Genomic DNA, 13,099 nt, shown 5'->3' with positions numbered 1-13,099 from the left:
TAAACTGAAATTTGCATTTTGAGAGGAACAGGCTTGAACACAGAGTTTTGGGTCTGGAGGCTGAAATCAGCATTTGGTCTTGGAGTGATTTCTGAAATAACTTACCTTTTCACCTAAAAGACAGCCCCTCAGACTAGAAGGAAGCCAACAGGGAGATGGGCAGTGCCCGTCCCTGCCATGTGCTGACTTCTCATGATGACCGAGTTACTTTACTTGACAGCAGTTTGGCAAAACAGAAGCTAGAACAGGTGCGGAACTAGCCGTACTCCCTGACTTTGAAAGAGGCAAGGAGACCTTTCTGTAGTCCTCTGATTTTATAAGCATTTTAAGGTATGCATTATGTGTCAGGCACTGTAAAAGGCACTCAGGCAGATAAAGAAAAAGAAGACAGTTCCTGGCCTTCCAGAAGTGGAACCACGGTGGTCGCAGGGGGAGAAACCTGTTCAGCAGTTTGGTACCTGGGATAACAGCTGCCTGAAGGGCATTTCTGAAGTCAGAAGCATCAGGGTGCCTGATGTTCTTAAAAGAATCAATAATATTTCGTGATATCATTAACTGGTTTTGAAAACCCTACTGTAAAGAGTTGATATTGTCAACATTTATCTACCACTTAGAAATTGTTTATCAGAGAGATGCACAGAATGTTAGAGCTGGAACATAAGAACTTTGCAATCTTCAGCCAACTCTCTCATGTGACAGACAGGGCATCAAGTCTCACAGGTGCCCCATGGGGCCTACTCCAGGTCCAGAGCGAGCCAGAGAGCTCCGGAGATGGGATTCTGGACCTTCCTCCAGCGTTCCTTCTTCGCCCCAGGTAGCCTCCCAGGAGGGGTGTGACACGTCCCTGACACTGTCGGCCTGGTCCGCTCTGTGCCAATCTCCCATTCAGAGAAGCACACGCACACTGGCCTTCGATAACTGTGGCTCTCTTACGTCGTATCTGGAATCAGATGGCTCACAAATCCTTAGCAGGTAGGAGTCAGCACTGGGTAATTCCCTCTGATTAAATCAATTGGGCCATTTATAATGAAGGCTTTTCTTGGTTTGTTTTTCTTGGCTCAGTGAAGCAAGGGGACTGTGCTTTTCTGGAAATAAAAGGGCAAGGCCTAGCTAGGCTCACTGTTGGACAGGCTTCTGGGATACCCGGGAGAGGTTCTATAGCCCCCACCCCACAGCAAATCCCTACTTCCGGCCAAAGCATCTTTCAGCTAAAGGCAAGCTGCTTTCACTCCAGTGAAGAGCAGTACATGCTGTTAGCAACGTTTCCTGAGGCCCTGCCAGTTCTGGGCATCTAACCTGGAGGTTCTCCTCTAGGAACTGAGGTGGGATGGCTTCTCGGCAAGCTGCTCTGGCCTGAATGGCTGTGGTACAGCCACCATGAGCCCAGGAAGGGAACTGCCCACCCCAGACAGAAGCCCAGACTCCACCTGCTCCACCTCTGGCACACACACAGATAAAGGCGCAGCCCCACTGGCAGCCCCTCCTTTGGCCTTTGGGGACTAAGCCGCCAGCTCTTGGGCTCTATACCTCAGGGGCAGATCCCCAGGATTCCACCAGTCAGAGTGCTGCCTGCACTTCTCCCCAAAGCCCCAGACCCATGATGGTGTTAGCCTAGGGCCTCTGACAACTTGGCATGGTAAAAACTTTCAAGTCACTGGTTCCCTAAACGAACTTGAGGTCCCTGTTTTCTCCCCTTCTGGCTTAGGGTGAATAACTGCATTGGCTTAGGCCAGCCTCTGCAGCCAAGACCTTTGTTCTGCTTCTATGCTCAGAGAAGAGATGATCCTGTCCCCAAGGGGGTTGGTCACTATGGCTCTATGGAATGCTTTGATGACACAGGTGAAAATCCCTCCTGCAACCCGCCCAGCTCCGCCCCAAGGAAGTATCTCAAACGAAAGTAACTTCAAAGGACTTGGCAGTTCTGGAAAGCTGATGTCCTGGGAGGGGAGCGGGATCTTTGGTGAGCTGCGAAGGTGCCTTCCACCCTGACAGGCCATGGTCTCTGAGGCCAGCTGCTGCCAAGGACCAAACTCTGCAGGAGACTGGCCTGCGTGGGGGTTCCCCTTCCTAACGCCTCACCCTGACCTCACTCCCCACAGTTTGACCCCCTTCAGGGTCGGTCTTCCAGGCAACATCCAAAAGGATATTTCTGGCATGTTTTTCCTTTACAGCCACTTCCTGCGTATTAATGGCCTTATTGATGCTGACAGTCTGCAAAACAAGAGGGAGGGGGAGGGGAAAGGAGGATGAGATGAATAAGCTTCTAAGAATGACAGAGACCCTCCCAGAGGCCCCACCCTTTTCTCGCCCTCTAATGACCCTTCTCTCCCTCTCCGCAGACCCTGCAGCCCCCCCTGACCCAGGGCACGGCCCCCCACGGGGGGGCAGAGGTGGGCAGCGCTCCCAGGCCAGCTGGCCCAGGCTGTCCTAAGGCAGTGGGCTTTGCTGCCTGGCATTGGCTGTGCCCAGCTGCTGTGCCCGCCTGCCACTCATTCACTTGGCACAACAACATGGCAATTAAAGCCTGCACAAAGGGAGGCTTTTTCATCCCCCAGGGAAACATTATTTCTCTGGGAGCAGGAGGAAGAGGCGCTGAGACCAGGGAGCCACTGTAGCCCAAAGACCATCCAGCCACTCCTCTCTCACCGCTAGAACCTTCCATAGAGGTTCCACCTAGCTGGCCCCGCTCACTCTCATCTTGTTTTCCTACTCTTGGGCACTTGGTAACGCCAACTCAAATTCCCTTTTATTTCCTTCCTTACTTCAAAAGGCATTAAAAATATTCATTCCTTTCAAGTCGTTTTAAAAATCATACCTCTTCAATTTAGCAAAGCACATATACATGTGAATATAACTTAAACACATACACAGGATCATATGTAGGCTGTTTTAAGTACAGGTTTTTCCTTTTTCTGTTTTGCTTTGCTTCCCTTCTACAGATGTCATTCTACTACAAGCCATGTTAACACCATCATGCATCCTACACACACACACACACACCGCTACCTACCAAAGGGTTAATTTTGCCACTGTTCTATAAAAACAGGATTGTCACAGACACACTTTTCCGCATTTTGCTTCTCTCACTTAAAAATATCTCCTGAAAAATTCACCAAGTGGCATGGTAAACCTCTAGTTCATTCTTTAAAAAGAGAACATATTCCATGGTGTGGGTGGGAATGATTTACAGTCTTTTCCCTGTGGGGAGGCAATTTATTTCATTGTTGTTGTTTTTTAACCACTGTAAGCTATTTTACTAAACATTTTTATACATAGATCCTTTTTATTTTAATTTTTATTTTTTATTATATGAGTTTCAGGTGCACAAAACAACTAATGATTAGACATTTACACCCCTCACAAAGTGATAACCCACCCCCCAGTCTACTACCCCTCTGACATCGTATATGGCTGTTACAATTCCGTTGACTATATTCCCTTTGCTGTACTTTACATCCCGTGATTATAAATATATATGTGTGTGTGTGTGTGTGTGTGTATAATAGTTGACATTCAATATCATATATCCTTTTTAATTGATGCTTTTATTTCTAAGGGATAGATTCCTAGGGGAGAGATTATTAGGTCAAAGTTTTCTTTGTTTTTTAACTTTTCACTATGGAAAGTCCAAACCGATCAGGTACGTATGAAGACCAGTCTAATAGGCCCTCACCTTGTCAGTCCCCAGAATCAACCATTACAAACTTGTAGCCAAACATGCTTCTTTATGGACAAGAAAGGGCTAAGATGTTCTGTAAAGAGCCAGTTAGTATATAAATATCTCCAGCTTTGCAGAGCATACGGTCTCCATTGCAGTGATTCAATTCTACTTAGTGCAAAAGTAGCTTCAGTGATACTAAACAAATATGTAACTGAATGAGTATGGCTGCAATCCAATAAAACTTTATTTATAAAACCAAGTGGTGGTCTGGATTTGGCTGAGTCTGTAGTGTGTTGACCCTTGCTTTATACCATCAGCTATTGACCCCCTTCGCTTCCTGGATTATCTGAAGTAAATCCCAAGTGTTGCATCATTTTATCAGTAAATATTCAGTATGAACCTCTAAGAAATTAAAACAAAGGACTCTAAAAATTAACCATAATACCACTGTGTTTCCCCGAAAATATTATATGAGACCCTGTCTTACAGTAAAATAAGATCGGGTCTTTTATTAATTTTTGCTCCAAAAGATGCATTAGAGCTGATTGTCTGGCTAACTCTTATTTTCGGGGGAAAACGGTATGATCACACCTAAAATTTTAAAGACAATTCCTTAATATCATCAAGTGTTAGTGCTCATATTTCCCTATTGTATCAAAACAAAAAAGCTTTCTTGCAGTTGTTATGTATAATCAGGATCCAAATACGGTTGCCATCTTGCTTCCTAAAAGGCTCTAACAATTCACCTTTCCGCTGACAATGTACAAGTGCTTTCTCACCAACAGGGGTTACCGCTTCTTATAATTTTGTTGGGTCTCATGGGTATAGTGATATTTCATCATTACTTTAATTTGTATTTCCTGGACTGCTGGTCAGTTTTGAGTATTTTTGTATATGTTCTTAGGATTGTTGATTGTCTTATCTAGTTAAGTATGTCCATTTTATCTTTTATAGCTTCTGTTTGCTTAAAGTTTCTCCTGCCCTGGTGGACTCTTACATTTTCTTCTAAGAGTTTTATTGATTGCTTTTTACATTTGAGTCTTTATCTGGAAAATATATATATACATACATAATGTATATGTACATGTATACATATACATTATGTGTATATGTATGTGTATATATAGTATAAAATAGGTTATTTCTAGGTTTTACTAAGTTATGTTCTTTTATATCTGGTTTATGTAATATTTGGATGTGTTAAATCTACTTTTCCACATTTATTTTTTTCTCCCTACCAGACTCAACTCTTTAACAGCATAAGCTCTATTGTGGATTGAATTGTGTCTCCCCAAAAAATACATGTTCAAGTCCAAATCCCCCATTACCTATGAATGTGACTTCATTTGGAAATAGTGTCTTTGCAGATATAATTAGTTAGGATAAGTCATACTGCAGTAGGGTGGTGTCCTAACCCAATATGACTGGTGTTCTTATAAGAAGGACATGTGAAGACACAGGGACACAGAGGAACACAGGGAGAAGTCCATGTGAAGATGGAGCCAGAGATCAGAGTGATGTGTTTACAAGCCAAGGAACACGAAGGGTAACTGCAACCACCAATAGCTAGAAGAGGCATGGAAGGATTCTCTCCTAGATCCTTCAGAGGGAGCATGACCGTGTTGACATCTTGATTTTGAATTCTAACCTCCAGAGAGAGAATCAATTTCTGTTGTTTTAAACCACCCAGTTTGGGGTAATTTGTTACGACAGCCCCAAGAAACTAATGTAGGGTCCTGTCCCCATCAGACTGGGTCCTCCTGAGGACAGGGAGAGGGCAGGTGCCTCCTTCCCTCTACCCTATAGCACACGATAAGGGGCTCTGCTGAGCACAGCCATTGGCTGAAGGGCAACAGTGAGACCAGTCAAGGTAGACTCTCATATGAGAGATGCTGCACATGAGAAGTAAAACATTTATTCCCCAACATCTCCCGGTGAAGAGTACTTGTGCCCCACGGAGGCCGAGTGCTTCTAGCTTCCTCCTAAGGGGGACACTGCGAACTCCTTCCTTGGAACTTGTTGCTCGGCTTTTACTTCTAGCCTGTTCTGAGCCATTCTCGTTCCTTCAGATTTCCTCACCTGTTACAGCAGTTTAAACCACACTTCTCCCCTGACTCCAGGACAATGATGGGATCTGGCTTCAGACAGAGCTCTGAGCAAAGTCACTACACTTGCTGAGCCTTTAAAAGGTGGCCTGGGAGCTGGCCCAGTGGTTCAGGCGGTTAGAGCTCCATGCTCCTAACCCCGAAGGCTGCCGGTTCGATTCCCACATGGGCCATTGGGCTCTCAACCACAAGGTTGCCAGTTCAACTCCTCGAGTCCTGCAAGGGATGGTGGGCTGTGCCCCCTGCAACTAAGATTGAACACGGCACCTTGAGCTGAGCTGCCGCTGATCTCCTGGATGGCTCAGTTGGTTGGAGCGCGTCCTCTCAACCACAAGGTTGCCGGTTCGATTCCTTGAGTCCCGCAAGGGATGGTGGGCTGTGCCCCCTGCAACTAGCAACAGCAATTGGACCTGGAGCTGAGCTGTGCCTTCCACAACTAAGACTGAAAGGACAACAACTTGAAGCTGAACGGCCCCCTCCACGACTAAGATTGAAAGGACAACTTGACTTGGAAAAAAGTCCTGGAAGTACACACTGTTCCCCAATAAAGTCCTGTTCCCCTTCCCACACACCCCAAATAAACTTAAAAGGTGGCCTGCATTCTGTAAGGAATTATAAGGGACATACACATGTAAAATGACAACCAGAGACCAAAATCCAGTAGACCAAAATCGAGTAAGGTGTGGTCAAGTTCTAAAGGGGTTTGTAGAGACAGTAGGATAGCCTGTTGACCAGAAATGCTAGAAAGGGCCTCAAGGAAGGACCTGTGAGGGTGGGATTTAATTTATTCCACAAATATTTGTTTATCCTGAGAAATCAAGTGCCCAAGCTCACAAAAAAAAAGAAAGAAAGAAAGAAAGAAATCCTTAAAATTCTTTTAAGCTACATAAAATAGTATACTGTCAGTATATAGACTGTGTGTGTGTGTGTGTGTGTGTGTGTGTGTGTGTGAAAATCAGAAATGTTCTGTGCTCTAAATGTTTCAGGAGCAAGAAATCCCTTGAAATGGTGATGCTGCTCAGGGAAGCCTTCTCAGAGGAAGAGAGGGATAACTTGTCCCAGGTGCTGTCCCTGCAATTTACCTACGTCTCTGATTTGCACTGCACGCAAACTCAGGGCCACTTACGACTGTCACACGGAAAGGCTAAGCCACTTGCCCAAGGTCATCCTATTCACTTCCAACCTAGGTCAGCTGGATCTGCAAGGCCAGCCCTGAACGGAGGGGCTTGCAGGGGCCAGGTCTAGGTCAGGGACATGGATGACAGGCCATCCAGGGAGAGGAAGCACAATGAGGAAAGGCAGCAGAGTGGAAAGGTCTGGAGCAGGCAGGGCAGCACGTATACGAGGGAGGAAGGAGGATGAAGCCAGAAAGGGTGGTAGCGCTGGGTATGGACATCTAGTAGGCTCGCGAGTGGGCAGGAAAAGGCAGAAGCAGCTGGGGGAAGACTGGGCGGCAACAGTGTGAAAGCTGGAGCAGAGGAGGATGGAGCCTGGAGACAGGGAGCTGAAGGAGGAAGCTATTACTAGCAGAAAGTGAAAAACTAAAGACCTCAACCAAAATTATGGGAGTGAAAATGGTAGGAACCCGACGTTAGGTGGGCTCTAAAGTGAATGCAATAGGAGCCAGTAGGAGCTCCCAGTTACAGGGGACACAGCGGAGGGAAGCATCCAAGACGCTGCAGAGGTTTGCAACCTGGACAGGTAGGAGAACAGAGGCAGGGCGTCTCAGGCTGAGGGGGACACTGTAAACAAAGGACAATGAGGCCAGGAGGATTTGGGGTAAGAAACGGCCATTTTTAAAAGACTGGGGAAGTGAACTAGCAGTAGCAGCGGTTATAATCACCAATATAACGGCAGCTAATGAGTGCTTCCTACCAACCGGGCCCTGTCTAGCAAGCATTTTGTATTAATTATTTCATTAATGTCTTATAACAAGATAGATGAGCATTAGCACTAATCATCTTCATTTTGCAGATGGGAAAACCAAGGCTTAGAAAGGCTAAGCAAATTGTCCAAGCCACGCCACCTGCCAGCCTGGAGCTGGGACTCAGCCCCGCAGTGTGGCCCCATGGCTCAGGCACTGGGTCACGGTCCCCTCCACACCACAGAAACACAGCACCAGAATCCAAACGGTTTCCACAGTCTGGAAAAAGGGGTTAAACTTCACGATGCGCAGCCCAGTCGGTATAAAGGAAATTTCCTATATTTAGATCTAGACTCGCTGACACAGGGGCACTTGTGACAATTTAAGTGTTTTATTTGGCTGCTAACTTCATGTTAATATAAGCAACATCTTGATATGGCTGATCAAAATGCAAGTCTGAGATCTGATGTATTGAAAGGAACATAGTGTTCAGAATGAGGGAAGGGGTGGTTCCAATTCTCCATGCAGATCAATTTACACATAAAAACACTCTTCAGTTTTAGGCTTCATAGAGGGAAACTGACAAACTAGACCACTTCTAAAAACAGAGCGACCTGGATTGGGATGGACCTGGGACCTGGAGAAAACTTAGAGGAACATCAATATTCTGAAGGGTGGTCATGTGGAAAGACGAATAACTCCAGAGGAGCAAACCTAGGCCAATGGGTACAACTACAGGCAGGCCATTTCTGGATAAACTTAAAGTTGTCTCATGAGAGACTTCCCCATTATTACAAACATATAGACAGAAATGAGGCAACCTTGGGTTTATTGTGAAAAAGACTGATCGGTTCAGGCTGGATTAATTCCCACTTTTAGACTGATGGAGGGCTTTGGATATCAGGGCAGGAAATTGTGACCAGATGGATACTAGGGAGCCACAAAAGGCTCTTGAGCAGGAGAGGGTCCTGATACAAATACTCCTTCATCAACCGGAGTTTGAGGAGTTACCTCTTCAGTGCTCTGAAGAAGGAAAGTATGGAACAACTTCTGTGTGGACATTCAGAGTTACAGTACCCCAGCACGAGTCCAGTTCACTGACAAAGGACCCAGCCTAGCACTGGGCTATGGAAGTTTCTTCCCAAAGCAATAGCTACGAGGCACCCTCAAGTCCTGCCTGCCCTTGTCAGGACTGCCCCAGAACTTGCTGTTGTAGCTCTGGCAGGCTCACAGGAGCACCCGCTTACTACAGCCAACAGACCCAAAGTTTTCTCCAACCAACACTTCCCCAAGCAGAGTTCCCGAGAGGCAGGGTCCAGCCCGCGCTGTAGGCCCACTGCCCAGTTTCTGTGGTGAGGCTTTCTGGGCTTAGAGGCAGGGCTGAGCCTCAGCATTCTGGGCTCGTAAAGGCAAGCTGTGGGCGCTCCAGGGCCTCGGAACGTCAGACACGGGACGTTTCCCAGGCAGGAGTTTGAGGCTACGACCATGAGTTTCCTATACTTATGTAATAGTTGGTGCCCGGATTCCACCCCATGTCACTCACTCCTCTACTCCCTTCTCTATTCCAAATCCCGCCCCGTCTTCCCAGCATGAACCAAACGTTACCTTCCTTTGGACTTGCCAGGCTATTCTGGCCAATAATTTCTCTTCGTTCCTTCTTTCTTTATGAATTCCTATTTCTCTTCATGAGTTTGACACTTAGTATATTATATTGTCTTACCTCCCCACACAGATTAAAATCCTGAGGGCAAGGACGTTGCCTTCTTCCGTCACCGCCCACAGCTGCTAAGGCACAGTCTTAATAAATCATTACGACAGAGAGCTTCCCAGTGCTAGCCTTCTATAGAGTAGCAGGTACCTGATTCATGATCTCTTGAGAAAATCTGCTTCCTTTCCCTCCCCGCCCCAGACTCTCTCTGGAGGAAGTAATTGGGTTCTGAACCGGGCAATGCCTGGGGGCCCTCCAGGGCAGAGGGTGGGAAGTTTGGGGTTTAATTTCTCACCTCCGGTCTAGGTTTGAGAACAGGCAGTTCTCCAGATTTCCCTGGAGTCACACGGGATCTAAGACCATGCAGTGTCCCCCCTGAAAGAGCAGCATTGTCCACCACTTCCTGACCCAGCTGGCCCTTGTGTCCCAAGCTGGTTCCGGAGAGCCAATTATCAGCAGGAACCACAGGAAGGGTGGCTTTCTCCCAGACCCCCCCAAACCCCCACATCTCCATCCTCTGCTCCTTCAGCCAGGCTATAGTCAATGGAAAACCCTTGGGCCTTGGTTATTCAGGGAGAAGGGCCCGGGCCAGGCCTGCGGGCCAGCTGGGCACTGTCCGGTCACGCACACAGCTCCTGGCAGGGGCCCAGCACTTGGGCTGCCAAGGCCGGGCTGGCTCGCAAAGGCCCCATGGGCAAAGGTTCCGTGCAGGGAAGGCACACACAATGTGCAGGGGTGGGGGTGGCGGGTCCTGAAGGAATGGGAAGGCACACCACCAGACCAAGCAAAGGAAAATCTGAGACCAGGCAGGGCAGAGGGGAAAAGAGAAAGTGAGGTAGACAGGAGACAGGGAAACAAATGTAAAGAACACAGGGGAAGGGGGCTTTGCTCAGCAAAGGCCCAGGTGGCTGCCACCAATGTCCCAGTGATGACTGCCCACCTTGGGGGCTGAGGGCTGGGAACCGTTGAAGCCTTTCAGGGTCCCTCACCTCCTCAGGCTGGGAAGCTTAGGTAAACAGGTCAGGGAGTGGTCCTGTTAATACCTGCGATTTGCTCTATGCTCTCTTCCTTCTCCCACCCCAGCCTGCATTCCTACAAGGGCTTCCAGAATCCCTGAGCCAAGCTCAGCCAACACAGGGCTGAAAGGACCTTCTTCCCAAGGACCTAATCCTGAGACACAGGGCAGAAAGGGATCCTCTGGCTGTCAGCTCCGTCAGGGGGAAGGGGGTACAAGGATGGTGAAGGGGTGAGATTTGGGGAGAGATGAACGCAAAAGGCTTTTGCAGCACATCACAACAAAGACGGAGACAGCTGAAGTTCACAGCTGGGACCCCAAACCTGGGCAAGGCTGACAGAGCTCAGAACCAAGTCAAGATCACGTGAGCCTCGGGGGAAGGGACAAGCGAGGCACAGACCTGGATGGCTTCAGCACTGAGACTGCTCTGGCTTGGCTGTGATACTTGGAAGCGGGTGTCTGGCAGCAAGTCTTTTTAATCCTTCTCTTGGTCAGAAATAACAGAGCAGTCATTGTTGTCAAGAAGGTTAGTGGTCACAGCAGCAGCAGAGCCCCTGCCTCCTCCTACTAACCCCTGCACTCGAGAATTTGCTTCTGGTCCTCCCTTTGGCCCTGGAGGACACAGATCTGACCCCCTATTCTCTGAGTCAAGTTGCCCAAAGCAGCACAGGCAGCAGCAGGTGGAGCCAGGATTCAAACCCAGATCCCTCTCCCCACTCCAGGCTGCCGTCAGCAACACCCGCAGTCCAACTCACGAGTCAGCTGTCACCTGTCTGCCTCGCTTCCACCCCATGATGCTGGCCCCCAGATCTCTATCTACTTATTTTCACTCCTTAGTGAGCTCACCCAGGCCCATGGCTTTGGACGCTTAAATTCTGCCAGCACACCCACCTACCCAACTATTCCTCTCCCACTCTCCCTAGAAGTCATCCTTGACTGCTGCCTTTGCCTCAGTGCTCCCAAACGACCCATCAGCAATGCCGTCCTTTCCACCCCCGAGCCCCTCTGCTTCTCTCCATCTCCTCTGCCTCCACCCAAGCCCCAAACACTATTACGTCCCCACTGGACCACTGAAACAGCCTCCCAGACGGACTGGCCCTCCCCCAGCTGTCCTCCACCCAGCAGCCAGTGATCTTTGCAAACCATGCATGATTCACACCGCCCTGTGCAGAGCCCCCCACCACACGTGGAATGAAGCCTGCACTCCCACGAGGCCGTGCACAAGCATCAACTCCCATCTCCCTCCTATTCGTCATGCCCCAGCCATGACGGCTGCCTCTCTGTTCCTCAAATACTTTTTATTCTTTTTGTCTCTGATACTCCTTTTGGCTGGAATGGTCTTCCTCCCATTCTTTTGCAAGCTGGATTTTCCTCCTTCTAGAGACTGTTGACACACCACCTCCTATGCAGCCCCTCTAGTCTACAGCGTCTCTCCACCCCTTGCCCGGCACTGTCTCCTCATCACGACTCACAAGCACCCTTGTTATTTATTGTAGAAGCCCTTCTGACATCCTGCAATTCCCTTGTGAGTTCACTTGCTTGTTGTGGGTCGCCCACTAGACAGTGAGCTCTGTGAGGGCAGGGACCACGCTCCCTGCTGCCTCCAGCGCATACACTTTGCCTGCCACGCACGGGCTGATGGATGAAGGGCCTACCCTGCTCGATCCTCACCCTCATCTGCACCTGACAGCTTGTCTGCTCCACTCTCCTGTCTCAGGTGCCCCACCTTTTCCTTCCCCAGACACCTTTCTCTTGCCAACTGAAAACCTTATTGATATTTAAGTGTAAGCTACCTTAACTAATGAGATCCAGCTATCATTTCCTACACTTCTTTTGTACTTAGCAGGCTCCAAATAGTTAAATACTTTGACTCATCTGCATGTTTTTATAAATGGAATTTGCTATGGACTGAATTGTATGGCTCCCAAATTCATAGGTTGAAGCCCTTTCCCAGTGTGATGGTATTTGGAGGTGGGGTCTTTGGAGGTACTTAGGTTTAGGTTTAGCTGAGGCCATGAGGATGGGGCACTCCAGATGGGATTAGTGCCCTTATAAAAAGAGACACCAGAAAGTGCTCACTTTCTCTTTTTCTCTATCATGTGAGGACACAAGAAGGTGGCTGTCTAAGTCATGAATAGTGCCCTCACTGAGAATCTGCATCAGTCAGCACCTTAACCTTGGACTTCTAGCCTCCAGAACTGTGAGAAATAAAGACCTGTTCTCTAAGCCAGCTAGTTTATGGTATTTTATTATGACAGCCTGAACAGACTAAGACAGTATTTTTTCCTTTTTAGTCTTTGGTGTGCCTTATCTGCTTCCTAAGCTGGGGACGACTGAAATTACGATCACATCTCCCTCTTTCCCCCCACTCTAAAGCCCCCAGACGTCCTCTGGTTCTGGGTAGGTGGTAAGTAACTACACTGTCTGCCTTCACACATATTTCAAAGGGTTGAGCAAAAAGAAAGGGACTATTCTTCAGTCTCATAATGTGGAAAGGAATCGGGAGTACGAACGTTGAGAAGATTAAACATGCCAATCACTTCTGCAATCCGCGAGTTGCAAACCTGTGTTGGGAGAAGGGTGGCCAGGACTGTGAAGCACCTAGAACAGCTAAAGAAATAAAGACTGTTCCAAGCGGAAAACACTGGTGGAAACAACCAAAGGGCCCATCCACAGAGGAACGGACAAAGAAAACATGGTATGCCCACACCGTGAAATGAGATGCAGCCTTAAAAAGAAGGATGAA

The 13,099-nt window shown here is 48.1% G+C and overlaps 1 protein-coding gene across 8 annotated transcripts in view; it reads right to left on the bottom strand.

The window, feature by feature from the left end:
• The window catches only part of HIP1 (huntingtin interacting protein 1), a 143,005-nt gene that overhangs the window by 45,040 nt on the left and 84,866 nt on the right, over positions 1-13,099 (bottom strand). For all 8 annotated transcript variants that reach the window (XM_074328414.2, XM_074328415.2, XM_019754952.3 and 5 more), the window contains exon 2: positions 2,148-2,211. In XM_074328414.2, the coding sequence (XP_074184515.2) occupies positions 2,148-2,211 (64 nt within the window). The remainder of the gene's footprint in view (positions 1-2,147; positions 2,212-13,099) is intronic.

The sequence above is a fragment of the Rhinolophus sinicus genome, chromosome 3, assembly GCF_057876585.1.
Source record: "Rhinolophus sinicus isolate RSI-liver-muscle chromosome 3, RSI-T2T, whole genome shotgun sequence".
NCBI classification, from domain to species: domain Eukaryota; kingdom Metazoa; phylum Chordata; class Mammalia; order Chiroptera; family Rhinolophidae; genus Rhinolophus; species Rhinolophus sinicus.
The sequence above is the reverse complement of the archived record's forward strand: the minus strand, read 5'-3'. Positions and strand labels throughout refer to the sequence as shown.